This window comes from Staurois parvus, unplaced genomic scaffold (genome assembly GCF_062004578.1).
Source record: "Staurois parvus isolate SC_StPar_1 unplaced genomic scaffold, SC_StPar_1.0 ptg001134l, whole genome shotgun sequence".
Classification (NCBI taxonomy): Eukaryota; Metazoa; Chordata; class Amphibia; order Anura; family Ranidae; genus Staurois; species Staurois parvus.
Genome location: NW_028318930.1, coordinates 2,744,070 through 2,762,278, shown reverse-complemented (window position 1 = coordinate 2,762,278; position 18,209 = coordinate 2,744,070). Strand labels below are relative to the sequence as shown.

The window sequence follows — 18,209 nt, the reverse complement described above, 5'->3', positions numbered from 1 at the left end:
TTCTCAACCATCTTATGTGAACTGCAGTGCAGCTCAAGCCTATGCACTGGAATGAAGGGAGGGAGTCCAAATAAAAAGAGCAGCCTAGGATGACATTGCTCTGCCTCCATTTATACAGTACAGTGAGTGAGCGTTGTCACCCTAGGACAGAAAGCATTCCATTGGCAAGTTCAATAAGCAAGAATCAAGGAAAAATAAAAGCCTGAAAATTAAAAACTAATGCAGCCATTAAATCTAAGGATTGGCAAACTGCAGTTCAATACATTTTTATTTTTCCATAAAAAAAAACTTACTCTCTCTTGTTCTTAATCAGAAACATTTTGATACATGAAACATTTTGGCTTTAAAAAAAAGAAGGTGCACTGTGGGACTATATTCTTAAAACAGTATGTAAACCTAAGTTTTCTGTAAGCCATTGCCTTGCAATTTGCAGCAGAATTGTCAACCTGCCCTGCATGCTCTTTTATTTGGCCATCAGTTTGCAGGAGGCATGCCAACTAACCACTGATGGAACACACACAGCAAAAACAAAATGATAGATTCTGATTAATACGTTGGGCAAACAGCTAAAATAGAATTTATCTGGTTTTCATGAATTAGCTAATACTCTCAAAGTATAAAGTTATAAAAATTGACCTAGATTATAAAATAGCACTAATCTATGTAAAAATAGATTAAGATTTTAGCCTTTAGATCCAAAGTAATGGTTTGGATCTCAGCCTGGTCCACAATATAAGTATTACTACTATACACACACACACACTATATATATATATATATATATATATATATATATATATATATATATATATGTATGATCCTGTTTCAGTAACTTAGCTAAAAAGTAAGACCTTTAACCAGATGTGATAAAGGCATTTTGGAACCAAATGTGCTTTTGTGCATAATTTTAAATGAAGGCTCACTGAGCTAAAATTAGTGGCTTCCAATCTCTTATAGAAGTGTTCTAGAAGAAAAACACAATTCCATTTCTAGAGTTCAAGGGAATAGTTAGACACCTTTGCACAAAAAGTACTTTAATAATTTAAAGCATAATTAACCTCCAAAAAATAAAAAGCTTACCCATTCTAAGTGGAGGTGGATATATTCGTTTTCCTTTATTATGCTTTTAGCAATTAGTTTTCCTGCCAGGAACACTTCCTGTCCTAGGGTGACAATGCATATCCACCATACTGTATGCGTATATATTTAACCACTTAAGCTCCATAAGGTTTTACCTCCTTCATGGCTAAGGCATTTTTTTTTTGCTATACGGCACTATGCTACTTGAACTGTGTGGTCATGTGACACTGTACCCAAAAAAAATTTATATAATTCTTCCCACAAATAGAGCTTTCTTTTGGTGGTATTTGATCACCACAGGTTTTTTTTTTATTCTGTACTATATAAATGAAAGAATAATGAAAATTTTAAATAAAAAAAACCCACAATATTTTCTGTTATAAAACATATCCAAGAATAAAAAAAATAAATAAATAAAAATAAAATTTCTTCATAAAGTTAGGCCAAAGTGTATTCTGCAACATGTCCTTGGTAAACAAAAATAAGTGTTGGTTTGTGCGAATGTTATAGCATCGACAAACTATGGCATATATACTGGAATTTATGCAGCTATGACGGTAATGGTGGTGATCAGCAACTTAAAGTGGGACTGACAGTGGACGGCAATCTGGTGTTAGTTGACACTGGCTGGGAACAGCACTAACTGGAACCGGCATCAATTCTGACACTAGTACAGTGATCAGTGTGAATACTGTACACTGTCACTGTACTGACACTGGCTATGATGGGGTTAACATCTGGGGCAAAGGGTTAACTGTGTGCCTAGCATCACTGCTCTCTGTACAGAGCTCTCTGTAGTTAGTAAACACATGGCTCTGTGCTGGGATTCGCTAAGCCAGTCAGCAGGTCCCAGCCATAAATCATTGGCTTGGACCTGCTGACCGACTTGTGCTGTACCAAATCACAGCACACATCGGCAGGAGGCGCATGCATCCTTTACCCTGAAATGGTGTGTCATGTATGTGATCCAGTGCAGCAGGGCCACCTGGCCACAGTAAAAAGATTGGGGACGGTCCTTAAGCAGATAGATATATCTATCTATATATATATATGAGAGAGAGAGAGAGAGAGAGCAAGCAGGACTACAGAACACCTCCCTCTCTTAGGGGGGGGGTTAATAAACAAAGACAGCTGAAAATAAATATAAATTGATAAAAGAGTGCAAAACAGACACAAAGCACAGGAAGTCTTCAGCCCATAAGATTTTTGCCCTTATGGAAAGGATAACACACAACCCCTCCAATTATTCATTAAACTTACCAAAAAGGGAACAAACATGAAAAGTTCCTAAATAAATATTCAAAACTATTTCTGAGCATGTTTTCCAATACTGCAAAATAAGACTTAGTGTCTTGGTGGATATCCCCCTCAAAAAACAGAAGATCTGTACTATGAACCTTGCCTTTAGTGAAAGGTCTGCTTCAATTTATTATCTTCATCAGCATTTAATATAAAACAAAAATCTTATATTGGCAGGTGAAAAGAAACTTAAATTTAATATAGCATTAGAATACAAAAAAAATATTAAAATGTAAAACACCTATAACGAAACATACTTGTTGCTCCTGTTCCGAGCATTCGGCGATCGTAGATTCGCACAGAACTATCAGAGCAACCAACTGCAAGGTAAAATGGAGCTGAAGGGCAAATGGCTATTGAGGTAGCAGCACGTCTGCAGTTAATCAAAACATCCTAGGGAAAAAAAACAAAAAACGTAGTAGGTAAGCAAGCACGATTTGACAGAGTATAGGATAGGACAGGACAGGGAACAGTTGCATAATTAGATAACAGTGAGCCTGAATGGAAGTGTTTACTAGGGAAACAGGATAGGAAAATAATGTCATTAAATTAACCTCAAATGTCTGCAAAGTGTTCATTCACTTTTACTGAAAAGGATGCCATCAGTTTGAGATGCTTCATTTGAGAGATCATTAAACAGGTATATAAAACCTACACTTGAGCTACCTCAAGCAGGTTTTGCATGGGCTTGCATGGGAATGCAAGACCCATTTTATATAAAATCCATCAACAAAGATTCTTACGCTTCCTGTGGATCCCGTCACCTGAGACTTTTCACTGAAAATTAGTCTGATCTGCAACAGATGTGATCATACATGATGACTGGAAAATCTGACAGAATAGTGGCAATTTAGGTAAGTGCCAATGGTCCATACTGTTCAGTGCAGAAATGGAACCACTTAGACTGTCTTGCACACACCCCAATGTGGCTCTTAAATGGCTGTACTAAGATAGTTGTTACAAGTGGTGGCTCTTTTACAGGCAGATAATCAGCAAGACGGTCCCTAAGATGCCCTTTTGAGTAGAGAGATAGAGAATCTCAGGAGAAGCTCTCATGGCAATTTTTGTAGACTACAGCTGGCCATAGATGGATCAAAATTTCTCTGGTTTAGCAGGGACTGGCCAGATTTTGATCTTCCTGTTTGAGTGGAGGTCACCTAGTAATCGACTGCTCTTGAGAGGGACTGTTGAAAAATTTGTGTGAGATCATCACATGAGGCCAATCAGCTCGCAATGATCAATGTGTTCTGACAGCGAAAAAGTCCTGCTGTCAGAATACAACACCATGGCAGGGTGTGTGGATGGGGGAATCTTTTTTATCAGCCAGAAAAAAAAAATCCATGTCTGGTTTGCTTAAACAGATGTTATCAACCAGAAAAGTCTAATCAGCTGTAGGTTAACAGATAAGTAGCACTTTGCAGGAATCAGAGTCTCTCAAGCAATGCTGCAAACTTGATTTAGGAGATATTCCTACTGAAGTACTTACACATACTGGATTATTTAAAAGGAAAGAGCAACAGTGAACAGTCATGCAGCTCCTTGCAGAATTATTGGCAGCAGAGCAATACTGCACTCTATTTGCTCTTTACACTTCCTTAATAAATAAGCCAAGATGTATGAAAGGAGTAGTAAAGACTGCAATGTCCATATAATTTTTCATTGACCACAACAAGCTATGTAAATGGGGCTACTGAGAGCTAGCAATGTGTCTCACTTGAGAGGCCCGATTCTATATTTAGAAGCCCTTGAAATACCAGGCTACATACACCATCAAACATTGCTTACAGCTAAGACTCAGATCAGCATGAAACCCAAGTGTAGGAGAAGTGGAATGTAGCTTATAGTAACTGAGTTTAACAACCTAGTAGTATGTGTAAGGACTATTTTTACATAAAAAGGAACATTTATGAAAACTGCAAAATATAGCATGCCCCAAAAAGAAAACAACGTACACAAAGCAACCAGATTCTTTGTTTTATTTTTTCAGAGAATAAAAAGATGAAACCTGATTGGTTACCGCAGGCAAATACTCCATTCTCATGGAGAACTTTCTGCTTTTTTGTTTTTATAAAATATGCCCATAACGGCGTAACGTAGTAAAAAAGTCAAAATGTCAAAAACCGTTGACAGGCAGGGTTTCTAAAACAGAAGAGACCCTAGATGTCTCTTTTCTCATAAATATCCCCCCTGCCTGTTAGCGGTAATGTGATCTGGGCGCATGCGCAGCTCAGACCACATTTATGGCTGCTCTGCGACTCCCGTGTGAGGTGCACACTACTACATTATGACCTAAACCTAGAGGGGTCAATTCTTTTTTTTATTTTTTTTCAGGAGACTTTGCTGCCACTTTAAAGGATAAGTTCACATTTGGGAACATGTTTCACCGTTTTTAGGGTGGGACATGTAACATGTTCCCAAAGCCACAGCCACCAGACCCCCCCCCTGGCCAGATAGTACGGGGAGAAGTTTCCCCATACTATCTATCAAATTCGAAAACCCCGTGGCTGTGACAGCCTTAGCGGCTGTGGGCTTGTAGTTTTCAATGAACTACCACGGCACTGTGGAGCGAGGTGGTAGTTCATTGAAGCTTCCTGTCAGAATATCTGCTTGCTGTATAGGATGTACAAGACCTGCATGGCATCAGTGATCTACTGATGGATAGTGCAATGCTTTCCAGGCTCCTGTAGACAAAAATAATAAATGCTAATTTTTTTACCTGCAAAAAAATGCGAGTTTATTATTTTTGTCTAAAAAGGAGAACTTATCCTTTATTGCAGTAAGCGCCATTTTTCTAGCCGGAATAATTATCTATATATATTCCCCTTAAACACAATATATTATGAACTCTGTGGCAGACAGTAGATAAAAACTATAAAAAGCTATTCACATATGGCTTCCATTTTTTTTTTATTCAATAACAAAAATAAATGAACAAAATAATTAAGCCTACATCTTTACAGTCTTCTTTTGTGCAGCTGGTCTTGGCTCGAACATCAAACCACCGAACAGTGCCATCTTCACCACATGACAGAAATGTGTAGGGATCATTGGGTACAGTCATAATCTGTAAACAGATTTTAGAAGGACCATTCATAAAATTTTTACTTTGCTCAGTATTTGAACATCCTTTGCATATAACAGTTAATAAAACATTATCCTAAATTTGTTAACAGAAATAGTGGTGACTGCGAATATTTATTTCAGATGCACATGTTGAACATTAAGGTTTTTTTACATGTCTTGTACAAAGGTTGTGCTACACTTTGTCCTATACAATTTTTCTACAAAACAGTTATTACCCTCAATACAGAATAACAGTTAACAGGCTTCTTTTAGTAAGTTTTAAGCTTTTAGAAAAAGGTTGTCCTCTATGGAACCCCATATCCCTGCAATGGAATTCATTACCTGCATCCCTACTGCTGAACAATTTTAATGTGCAACCCTGTCCAGCATTACACAGCCTTTCCTTTAAAAAAATAAACAGAAAAAGACCCAGCCACACTATGCTCTATGGTCACGTGCACCACAGTCCCTCTATTAATTTTCATTGATGGCCCTGAACTCCCATGTGATGCCAATCACGAAGCACCAGCACCAACCCTTTTATGCAATAAAAGGGGAGTGAATAAGATGCTCCCCCATACCTGAAATACTAGGTATATTCTTTGCTCTCAGTGGCGAAATGCAGCAATGGGCAAAAGGTGGGTTGTGTCCTGCTGGGGAGGAGGCATTAGGGTCAAAACGGATTCTCTTCCCATGCAGAAAATACTACTGCCCTGCCTTCTTGCTTGTGAGGTTGGCAGTCCCAGCGAACTTCGAACTATCACTCAAGTGACCTCCTACAGCAGGGGTGTCCAACCAGTGTCCCGTGAGTCCCATGCGGCCCCAGACAGTTTAGCATATGGCCCATCTTGAGGGATGCCATGGAAGCAGAGCAAACGAAACAGGAAAAAAAAAAATAATATCTATCTCCAGGGACACTGGGGATGCCGTATAAACAAAAGCTTGGGCAGCCTAAATTGACAAGCTAGGGAAAATGCACGGCTGGATGGATTATTTTTATACAGGATTTATATAGCACCAACAGTTTGCGCAGCGCTTTACAATGTAAGGGAGACAGTACAATTACAATATATTTCAGTACAGAAGGAATATGAGGGCCCTGCTCGTGGAGCTTACAATCTAAAGGAAGGGGGAGGTGATACAAAAGGTGATAGCTGTGGGGGATGATCTGGTGGAGGTGATTCAAGTACAGTTCTTAGGTGGAGGTGGAGGTGGGGTAGGCTTCCCTGAAGAAGTGAGCTCTCAAAGATCGCCTAAAAGCAGACAGGGTGGGGGCTGACTGGACATGCTTTGGTAGGGAGTTCCAGAGGATGGGAGAGGCTCTGGAGAAGACCTGGAGGCGAGCGTGGGAAGAGGTGATAAGGGAGCTAGAGAGGAAGATATCATGGGAGGAGCGGAGTGGGCGATTTGGGCGCCATCTGTGGATGAGGTTGGCGATGTAGCTAGGGGCAGTGTTGTGGATGGCTTTGTAAGCTGTGGTTAGTATTTTGAATTTTATATGTTGGGTTAGTGGAAGCCAGTGAAGGGATTGGCAGATAGGGGCAGCAGTCGCTGATCGGTTGGTAAGGTGTATGAGTTTAGCAGCAGCATTCATAATAGAGTGAAGGGGGGATAGCCTGTGTGACGGTAGACCAGTGATGAGGGAGTTACAGTAATCGAGGCAGGATATAACCAAGGCGTGAATAAGTTGTTTTGTGGTGTCAGTGGTCAGGAAGGGGCGGATTTTGGAAATGTTCCGGAGGTTGAGGCGGCAGGATTTAGCCAGTGAGTGGATGTGAGGCCCAAAGGAGAGGGCAGAGTCTAGAATTACGCCCAGCACCCTGGAATGAGGGAAAGGACCAGTGGTTGTGCTGTTGATTTTAATGGTAAAGTCGTGAGTGGAGGACCGAGGAGGAGGAAAGAGTTTAAGGTAGTGGTGTGACATCCATGCTGATATGTCGCTTAGTAGATTTGTGATACGTGAGGAGGTTGAGGGGGTGAGCTGGGGAGTGGAGAGAGATCTGGGTGTCATCAGCATAGAGGTGGTGTTGGAATCCATGGGAGGTTATCAGTTGGCCCAGGGAGGAGGTATAGAGAGAGAAAAAGAGGGGCCCAAGAACAGAACCTTGGGGTACCCCAACTGAAAGAGGAAGAGGAGCAGAGGAGGAGGACTTGTATGTGACACTGAAAGTGCGCTGAGAAAGGTAAGAGGAGAACCAGGAGAGAGCAGAGTCACGGAGGCCAATGGAGTGGAGTTTACTGAGGCGGAGCGGGTGGTCGACTGTGTCAAAAGCAGCGGAAAGGTCAAGGAGTATGGAGTAATGGCTGTTGGTTTTAGCAGTTAGTAGGGATTCCGGAGATGCTATGTTTGCAAAAGCATTGGCAGCGGGAGTTCAGGGGCACCAGGTAGGTAAATGCTGCATTCTTAGATCTAGGGGGAGGCTGGGGTGGGCTGTGCCCCCCTCCAAAACACACACACTATATTCACACCAGCACTTAGGGTCGTTGCAAATTGTAGTGGCAGTTCCTCCTGAAGCTCTCAGCAGGTAGGTGCTGCCGCCGGCCCCATTCACTGTAATGACAGTTGTCCGGCAGCCATACCTATTCTTGGCCATCTACACAGCGAGTGACTACCTGCAGTGATTACTGCTGGATGCACTTTGTCTGCATCCAGCAGTGATCACCGCAGGTAATCGCTGGCTGTGTAGAGAGCTGCTAATAGGTGCGGCTGCTGGAGACCTGTCATAATGAAAGGTCAAAGGCGGCCACACCTACCCGCTGAGAGCTGCAAGAGGAACTGCTCATCAGCTATCCTTATTGTTAGTGTTTATGTGGGTCCCAAGACAATTGTTATTCTTCCAATGTGGCCCAGGAAGGTCAAAAGGTTGGACACCCCTGCTCTACAGTATATCCTCCTTGCTCCTCCAATTGCTACAAAAAAAGGTTATGTAGGAAGGCGAGGGCAGTGAGGAGATAATAGGTCAACAGAGAATAGACACTCCCAGAAGAAGAGAGGACTTTATTGTGGCAGAAGGGGTGGGGCTGTGCTAGAGAACTGACTAGTCAATTCTTCAAGGCAAATTCAAAAGGCACACTGCAAGTTAACAAAACACAAGTAACCAGTTAAAATGCTTGATTTTTTTATGTTGCTTTTATCTGTATTTTTAAGATAGTCATTAAAACAAAAACACACTGCTGCAGGCATAAAGTACACCAGCTTCTGAAACTTTGGACAAGCACGACCCTGACACTTGTTAGATATCAGAGCTTGCAACTAAGGCAGGCCATAGACGGGCCGTTTATCGGCCAAATTTTCGGCCGATAAACGAAAAAAATCAGTCGGCCCCGTTGCTGATGCTGCCATCCATGTCCACGAAAAACGTCCATTTTTTGCAGATTTTCCAGCGTGACCGATAAAAATAAATGAGGAGATCTGCAAAAAACGGCCGACGGACTGGCCCCACTAACTGCGTAATTATCGACCGATTTTTCGTGCGTATGAAAATTTGGCAGATAAACGACCCGTCTATGGCCTGCATAAGACCCAATCCCCACACATTTCCAACCCATTATTATAGTAGCCTCATTGGCCGAAAGGAATAAACAAGAGGCAGGCCATTTTAAAATGTGGTGCGATATCTGAATGAAGAAACATTGCTGCACAAATTATATTATATTCTATATACACACACAAGATGTATATAAAACAAAGTTGCATCGTATTACAGAGTAGTATAAGCAACTTATAAAACGCTGGTAATAAATATTGAGCTACTGTAAGCCAGACAATAACAGGGTGCCTACCATGCCAACTGTATTTACGTGGTGGTGGACTTTCGACTACTCACCTAAAAATACTTTGGGCATGTGTAGTATATGCTCTGCTCCTCCTCCACTGCAGCTCTGTGGCTGTATTTATGACAGTTAGTTTGTAACACAGGAGCAGCTAATCCTGTGTAGATTGACACTAACGGAACATTGTCTGCATTATCAATAAGGGTCCATTCACATCAGATTGTGTGCAATGGGTGTTATGTAGGGGCAGTGCGATGTGTTGTTACAATGCACTGCAGTGTTTGTGGCAGAAGGGGTAGGGCTGTGCTAAAGAACTTACTAGTCAATTCTTCTTTAACTGTATTGAAAATTACAAAACCGTTTATTCCACTTTATGCACTGTGCAGTTTGAAAATCCATGTACTGTGCTGCTCTATTTAAAAAAAAAACAAAAAAACAAAAACAAACAACACAGACATGCTGTATTTTTAATATAGAAAAAAAAGCATCCAAGAGGTGCTGGGACTTTGATGCGAGCTCAAAGAAGGTAGAGTTAGGAAAAAAACATTTGGAAAGCTCACTGGCTCGAGTAAGGCCGCTCACAACAGACAGGGCAACCCCTCCAGTGGGTATCCAGAAGCTTACCAGAAAAAAGAAAAATAATCTTGGATTGCTCATGCAGATGCTGATGGCTAGTATATTTCCCAGTCCAGCAATTAACTTCCCCACATAGTTTTAATCAGGAATGCCCTATTTTGAGTCCATTTTGAGTTCCTTACTTTAAATGAAGCCCTGATGAAAAGGGGGGGGCTTTTTTGTTCCCCGAAACATGCTAGATGTTCTTTAGAACCAATAAATGAATGTGGTTGGTCTGGCGTTCCTTCTAATGCTGCATTTATATCCAGCTATCACCACCGCACATGTACATCAAGACAGGACATTTAGAAATCAATGTTCACACACAGACACATGTAGCAGGGACACCCAGTAAAGTGAGGACATTTTCTCAGTAGGCAGCAGCTGGCTTCCGTAGTGCCGTTTCCACAAACTATCCTGTGCTGTAAACAACCAGCAAGCCTTTCCAATCTGGAACCTGGAAAGACATTTCCAAGTCCACCCAACCTGCTGTCTCCTCTCTCTTGAATGGGCTCATGCACTGACTGGAAATCTCTGCCACATTGTCTTCCTCTCCTCAGGACACTAGGTGCCACCAGCTCAACCTGGATGAAGCTCCACTTCTCTTTCCATGACTTCACTATGTCATCTGAGGGATGAAACTGACCACACCAGCACAGATCTGTTTCTGCGATTGACATGTTCAGTTTCAAACACCAAAAGGGAACTGGCAGATCACCAAGCAAAAGAAGAACTAAATAAAGAACAGGCTGGAGATACCAAATGACAACATAAAAACACACACAACTATCTGAGATAATTTTTGGGGTAATATACACTTTAATCACTTTGGCTCTCATACCTGTACATCATAGACCAGAATTTTTTTTTAAATTTTTGCTATGGACTGGTTTTGTTTCGGCAAATATTACCGAAGATAAAAGTAATAAAAACATAAATATTTTATTTTCTTATGGATTTGTAAAGACAAAAAGGCTTTTTTTTGTGAGGTCTGAATAAAAAAAATTTTTTATTCAATCCTTAACCACTTGTACCAGTCTGTACTTCTTCATTATCAGCCAATTTTTCAGTTTTTCACCAATGTGATAGTTTGACTACCAATTACTCCATTATGCAACACTCTACCGAGACCGGTTTTATAACTTAACTTTTTTTTTTTTTTTTTTTAGGCAAATCGCATTTCCCTTACATAATGTTAAAATAAAAATGCCAGAATAGTATGAAAATCCCTGAAATTATGCCTTTTTTGGAAAGCAGACTCCCCCAAGGTGATCCAATTTTTTACCACATTTTTTGGAATTGAAGAAACATGCCGGTATTGAGGTGGTTAAACATTGAGCTTGAGAATGGTGCATTAAATACAATAAAGTGGTTCTACAGCCAGTACATTTTTTATCTTAATGCATTTCCTGCATTAACATAAAAATGTCCCAGTAGCAGTATTCACTTCACCCACCCCCCCCATACCTACCTGTGTCCTCACTCGATCCAGCACTGCACCTGTCTAACTGCACTCTCTCCCTGCCATTGGCTCCTGTTACTGTCAATCAAATCCTGGTGAGCAGAGAGTGAGACCGAGCTGTACTGCTGTGTCTATGGATACACACAGCCCAGCTCAGGAACGAGCCCACACATGCGCTCCTATAGCAAGCGGCTTCCTATGGTGGCGCACACGGAAGAGAAAGCACCTAGAATAGAGGAAGCCCAGAAGAGGAGGTTCAGGGCCACTCTGTGCAATACCAGAGCACAAAGCAGGTAAGTATATCATGTCTATTATTTTAAATAAAAAACAAAAAACGTTTTTTCGATATTATAACCACTTTAATGTATTGGTCATACACAGGGGAAGGAAGAATTGAAGGGATACTGGTTGCATCAAGTAGCAGGATGGAGATGAGGGGATTAATATTCAGATGGGCAGGATAAGGGAGGTAAAATTGTTAATATACAGGTCACATAGAGACAACATGGAGCTAGTATGTGTAGGAGAAAAGAGAGGGGACAAAAGGGTTAATAAAAATGATCACTGTGGCACTGAAACACAATGAATGAATTTGCAGCTCATTCCTTCAATCTTCATTCACAAGTACTCGATCTCCATCCTTCCTCTGTTGAAAGGTGAAGGGGAGGGACCAAACATTGTAAACAGTACCAGGTGATTGCTGTGATGACCAAACAGTGATCACAATGTACCCGGCCCCTTGATTTGGCCTGGTACAGAATATCTGGGTACCGAGCTGTCGAACGACAGTTCACTATACAGTTATTACTGGGTGGATTGGCCGCCCAATGGCTATTTATCCAGTGCCATACATAAACAATGGGTAAACAAAGGGCTACTGGTTCACAATTTAAAAAAAAAAAGTCAATTTTATTATGTAATTTTTTTTGTTTACAGAACGCAAAAAATTGTCTTGGGCCCCACATAAAAAACACTAATAAGGATAGCTGATGAGCAGTTCCTCTTGCAGCTCTCAGCGGGTAGGTGTGGCCGCCTTGACCTTTCATTATGACAGGTCTCCAGCAGCCGCACCTATTAGCAGCACAGTGGCTAAATAGTTAGCGCTTCCGCCTGGCAGTACTAGGGTTGTTGGTTCAAATCCCAACCACGGCAACACCTGCCTGGAGTTTGCATGTTCTCCCTGTGCAGGTTTCCTCTGGGTACTCTGGTTTCCTCCCACACTCCAAAAGGCATGCTGGTAGGTGAATTGGATCCTGTCTAAATTGGCCCTAGTATGTGTATGTATGAATGTGAGTTAGGGACCTAAGATTGTACGCCCCTTGAGGGTTAGGGACTGATGTGAATGTACAATATATATGTAAAAGCATTGCATAAAATTGACAGCGCTATATAAGTATCTGAAATAAATACATAAAGAAAATTTTTTATTTGTTAAGTTGTCCTAATGGACATCATTCAAATTCAGGCCCCATTCACCAACACACACACACTCTCAACACTTTAAAGATGTGAAATACAGAATGGGTCCCCGAACGCACACATCATATTGGGACACAGCAGCTGTGTCCCTGCAACTGTGTGTCCCAACAGACACCCAACAGAACACCAGCATGGGGATGCATGCAACACCTGTGCATCCCCGTTCTCAGAATACATGGTCCTACAAGGGGCACATTGCTAATCACCCTGTATGAACAGGGCCTTAAGTTCTTCCCCATCATATGCAGATGAATGAAATGTAGTAACAGTGTTACTTTGTATCTCTGTATTTCGCATCTAAACCGTGTTGATAAATACTCAGCCAGACAGCTGTTTTGAGCTATGCTGGATCTACTATGCTTAATCCATAGAGCTCAGGTCTTTTTTTGGAAATTGAAGCAAATGGGAAAGGGGGCATGGCTGAAGAGTAGAAGGAATGGATATGCTACACATGGTCTGTGTACTTTGATGACATTTTTATGGGCATGTGTAGTATACGCAGTATCAACTCAACCAGGCAGCTCATTCAATTACAGAGTAAGTGAGCTGCCTTACAATGCATGTAATGTGTGGTACTGTGCTTTGCAGGAACACACTCGTTACCACAACAAACAAAAAAGTGTGATTAAGTCCTTTATGTTATTCTTGAAAGTCCTGTGACTCCAGACTGATAGGAACCTTTCACATGGTGCAAGAGGGTGGTTATTAGGTATACAGTTCACTAGAAGGGAATTATTTTTGCCCCTCAGCAAAACTAGAGTGTGTTGGGTCCAAACCTTTCTGAAATAAGTTTAAGCAAAGTATTATACAAAACAGATGAACAGTCTATACTCTGTTAAAATATACTGTATACCCAGTTAAAAACATACTGTACACAAAAGTACCTGAAATAAAACCAAGCACAAAGTATGTAGCCATGATACACTATTAATAGGAAATAAAGCAGGATAAAGTAACATTTTAACAGAAAATATAATTATGTACAGCCATCTGTCATCACACACCTCATATGCTGTTCCATAATGGCATGTAAATTGGCACTGTCTGTTTGTCTCTGTATCTTTTTCAATGTCTGTAAAATAAATGACTCCATCTCCTGAACATGAAATGATGTGCTTATCATTGGTAAGTGGCAGGAACTTCGCGCTAAAAATATTGGCTCTGTGACCTGAGCGGATTCTCGTCAAGACCTGAAAATATGGAAAATTAGATTTGCAACTTAATATAAAAAATGAACAATGCTAGTTTCGAAGCAGAAATAATTAATTTATATAATCATGTCAGTGCATTGCTGTGAAATTGCAGACTCCCAGGCTTAATTTCATATAAAACAACAATGCTACATTTGTAATATTTCCCATTGGGTGAAAAAAAAACAGAAAAGGTAAAAAACGTGACTGGTACCTTTTGAGAGGAAATATGAATTTTGAAAAACCAGATGTCTGATAAACATGAATAGTAAGGAAACAATACAAAAATATATTTTTGTATGCTTATCCTTATGTATTTCTACATTTATATACCAAATCCCACATGCTGTACTGCTAAATCCCTTTGGATCTACGTACCTTTTTATTGTAGGGGTTACAAATGACCAAAGTTGTGTCATCAGACCCAGATAGTATGTATTCCCCTGTACTATTCCAACATATCGAATTTACCTAATAAGGAAAAAGGAAGGATAAAAATCAAAGCAATCATTAATTGCATCAAACAACATCATCAGGCATTTACTCTTGTTATCTAAACTTGCTAAATCACATTGGTCATTAGGTAGTTATTTTAAGGCAATCTGTCGACACACAAATATGAAGAACTGGTATGGTTAACTTGTTTATGAAGATGCATTCTCTGGAGCAGCCAACCTTCTCAGACTCAAGTATTGGAGTGAGTCACTGACCTGGAGCAAGCAAAGCCATATCTGGTGCCCAAACTAAATGATGTATATATGTGTTTTTCCCAGGTCAACGACACCTAATACAGTATATAAAAAGAAAAAAGGATGACAGCACCTAAAAAACTATTGCTAACTTGAGAGTCACCATACTAATGCTTCTCTGAACAGGACCTCAATTGTGGTCAGATCTCTCCTAGTGTGTTCAAACCCACTCTATAGCATTCCATGATATGTTCTAGTATAACTATGCCTTTGGTTGCTACAGGATACAAAAATTTAAAAAAAAAAAACAAAAAAAAATAAAAAACACACACACAGGCAAAAATATTGACACTCCTGCATTCCTGTCAGATAATGCACCATTTTGGCCAGAAAACTGTTGCAATTACAAATGTTTAGACATGATCATGTTCATTTCTTTTGTTTGTATTGGTATGACACAAAAAAGTGGAGAAACAAAAATCGAAATCTGACACATTCCACGCAAAACACCAAAAATGGACTGGACAAAATTAACATAAAGAAAAAATTTTATTCCAAGTTTGTGATGCTCCTGTATTTTGTAATTAAACTCACCTGTATCAACAGGTGCTGACAATATAGAAGTCATACCAGCAACCAGTTAAAAATTGACTGAACCTTTCTGTTGTGTGTCTGTCTGCAACATGGAGCATGGAAAAAAGTAAGAACAGCAAAGTGTGGTCTGAGGATTTGAGAACAAAAATTGTGGAAAATCATGGACAACCTTAGGTTACAAGTCCATATCCAGAGATCTTAATGTTTCTATGTCCACTGTGCACAACAATGTTAATAAGTTTACAGTCCATGGCACTGTAGCTAATCTCCCTGGATGTGGACAAAAGAGAAAAATTGAACAAAGATTGCAACAAAGGGATTGTTCGAATGGCAGATAAAGAACCTCGATCAACTTCCAGACAAACTCAAGCTGACCTTCAGGCACAGGATACTGTGTCAGCTCGCACTATCGGAATGAAAAGGGATGCTATGTTAGAAGACCCAGGAGGACCCCATTGCAGACACAAAAACTCAAAGCCAGATTGGAGTTCGCCAAAAACTTGCCTGAGGAAGCCAAAATTCTTTTGGGAGAATGTGCTGTGGACAGACGAAACAGAATTAAAGCTTTTTGGTAAAGCCCATCATTCTACTGTTTTCAGAAAAAGAAAGAAGGCCTTTAAAAAAAAAAAAAAATACAGTGTCTACAGTCAAATATGGTGGAAGTACACTGATGTTTTGCAACTTCAGGCACTAGATATCTTGACCATGTGCATGGAATTATGAAATCTGAAGACTACCAAAGAATTCTGGAGTGCAATGTAGGGCCCAGTGTGAGAAAGTTGGGTCTCCGTCAGAGGTCATGGGTCTAACAGCAGGGCAATGACCCAAAGAATAGGTCAAAAAGCACCCAGAAATGGTTTCAGATAAAGCGCTGGAGAGTACTGAACTGGCCAGCAATTAGTCCAGATCTCAAACCCATACATAGAGCATCCGTGGAGAGATCTCAAAACAGCAGTTGGGAAAAGGAACCTTTCCAATCTGAGAGGACTGTAGTAGTTGGCAAAAGAAGAGTGGTCCAAAATTCCAGTAGAGATGTGTAAGAAACTCACTGATTGTTGCAGGGAGTGATTGATTTCAGTTATTTTTTTCCAAGGGGCGTGCTACCAAATAATAAATTGAGGGTGACAATTCTGTCCAGTCCATTTTTCGGGGTTTTGCGTGGACTGTGTCAGATTTGGCTTTTTGTTTCTCCATTTTTTACAAAACAAAAGAAATAAAACATGAGAATGCCTAAACACTTGTAATTGCAACAATTTTCTGGGCAAAGTGGTGCATTATCGGACACAAATGCAGGAGAGCCAATATTTTTGGCCATGACTTTATATCAAGGTTTTGGTTTATCTACATGTTGAAACTATGCCCCATCAACATTAGCCCCCTTCCCAATTCAGTTTTAGAATATAAGTACATGTATCTTATACAAATAAGTTTTCTATAAAAGCACATATATTAACCCTTCCACTGCCAGGTCAGTACGTCATACGGACCTGACAGCAGGGAGTTTTATACACAATCTGGTGGCTACAGTCAAACGTACACGTCAGGGCGCCTACGTGTGAAACCGCTGATTGCAATACACGTTACATATCGCCGCACACGCTGGAGTGAAAGCAATAATTCTATTACAAGATCTCCCCTGTAACGCTAAACTGATTACCTACAGGGGTACTGAAGTTTGTCACCATTTCACAGGCGCACACAAAATTTAGCATGTCGAGTATCTATTTATTCAGTGCAAGCTTGTCTTTTATATTTTACCAAACATTTGGGTAATTTATTGTGTTTTAGGAAATTTTGCCTTTCCTAAACCTTTGCAATAATATCATGTGACATAAATTTTTTTTAACTACCACTATTTTATTCTATAGGGTGTCTGCTTTCAGAAAATATGTAACTACAATAAGTGGAAAAGGTAAGCATTAATCCAAAAAAATCTTTTTGTAGCTGCATGCAATGGATAAAGATATGCCACAATATCCTAAAGAATACCATAAACAATATATGCAGAGCTAAGTGCTGCAATTTTTGTTTATTAAAAATGTATAATGTTTTGAGGGTTTTGTCTAATCTTCAGGCCTAAAATTATTTTTTTAAACGTGTGCAAAAAAAATGCAAAAACAGCTCTGGCAGTGAAAAGGGTTAAATGGCATCAATACTTCACGACCACCTGACTTAATTGTTTCAAGCATTTGAAAATATTTAAAATCAGATTATTTGTCAAGAGTAAGGTGGGGAATAAGTACCTTTTTTTAGCTACTTAAATTTTACATAAAACACTCTACGGAAAAAGAAGAAAATACATAAGCAATCTTCCACCTACAAAAAACTGAAAGTTTACAGAATTACATACAAGCAAACCTAGAGCACATCCTGTTACACAATACATACTTCTCTGCACAAAACATTTCTTTGTAACATGTACAGTTGTGGCTGATGCGGTGTCACCTTCGTTGTCTGAAACTTCTGATGGGCGTGAATTTGTTAGAGTAATAAACTCTAATAAATCTAGCATATAAAAAAGCAAGGTAAAAACTTGCCAGAGCAGACACATGCATGCATGAATAGATCAAAGCGAGTTATTTCGTGCTCCAAATCTAGGAAGGGTTTTTATAAAAATACAATGACAACCAGAGTCAAAGACACAGATGCATTGTTGCAGTTTTCTGTGACTAAGTAACAAATGTTAGTCAGTAACAACCAATACCACATTGCTACTAAAAGCACTAGTTTTGGATTAAGTGATATTTAAAGAACAACTCTTCAAACCCATTGTACCCATACTGGCATACCTCTCATAATAAGCCAAAATCTCTTTCCAGCTTAAAGAGGCCAGATCACTTATGGATTTTTTATGAAATTACATATCCGCAGCATCCCTCTGATGTGTATTTTCCACCACAAGTTTTGTTCAAAATCAGTACCAGATCAAACTCTGTGGAGGCCCCTAGGTAGTCAAAACCTAGA

The 18,209-nt window shown here is 40.0% G+C and overlaps 1 protein-coding gene across 7 annotated transcripts in view; it reads right to left on the bottom strand.

Annotated features, from left to right (window-relative positions):
• DCAF6 (DDB1 and CUL4 associated factor 6) overlaps window positions 1-18,209 on the bottom strand; it is a 144,393-nt gene that overhangs the window by 92,802 nt on the left and 33,382 nt on the right. For all 7 annotated transcript variants that reach the window (XM_089659190.1, XM_089659188.1, XM_089659192.1 and 4 more), the window contains 4 exons: window positions 14,341-14,433; window positions 13,777-13,962; window positions 5,330-5,443; window positions 2,637-2,772 (listed from right to left, as the gene is read on the bottom strand). In XM_089659190.1, coding sequence (XP_089515316.1) covers window positions 2,637-2,772; window positions 5,330-5,443; window positions 13,777-13,962; window positions 14,341-14,433 — 529 coding nt within the window. The remainder of the gene's footprint in view (window positions 1-2,636; window positions 2,773-5,329; window positions 5,444-13,776; window positions 13,963-14,340; window positions 14,434-18,209) is intronic.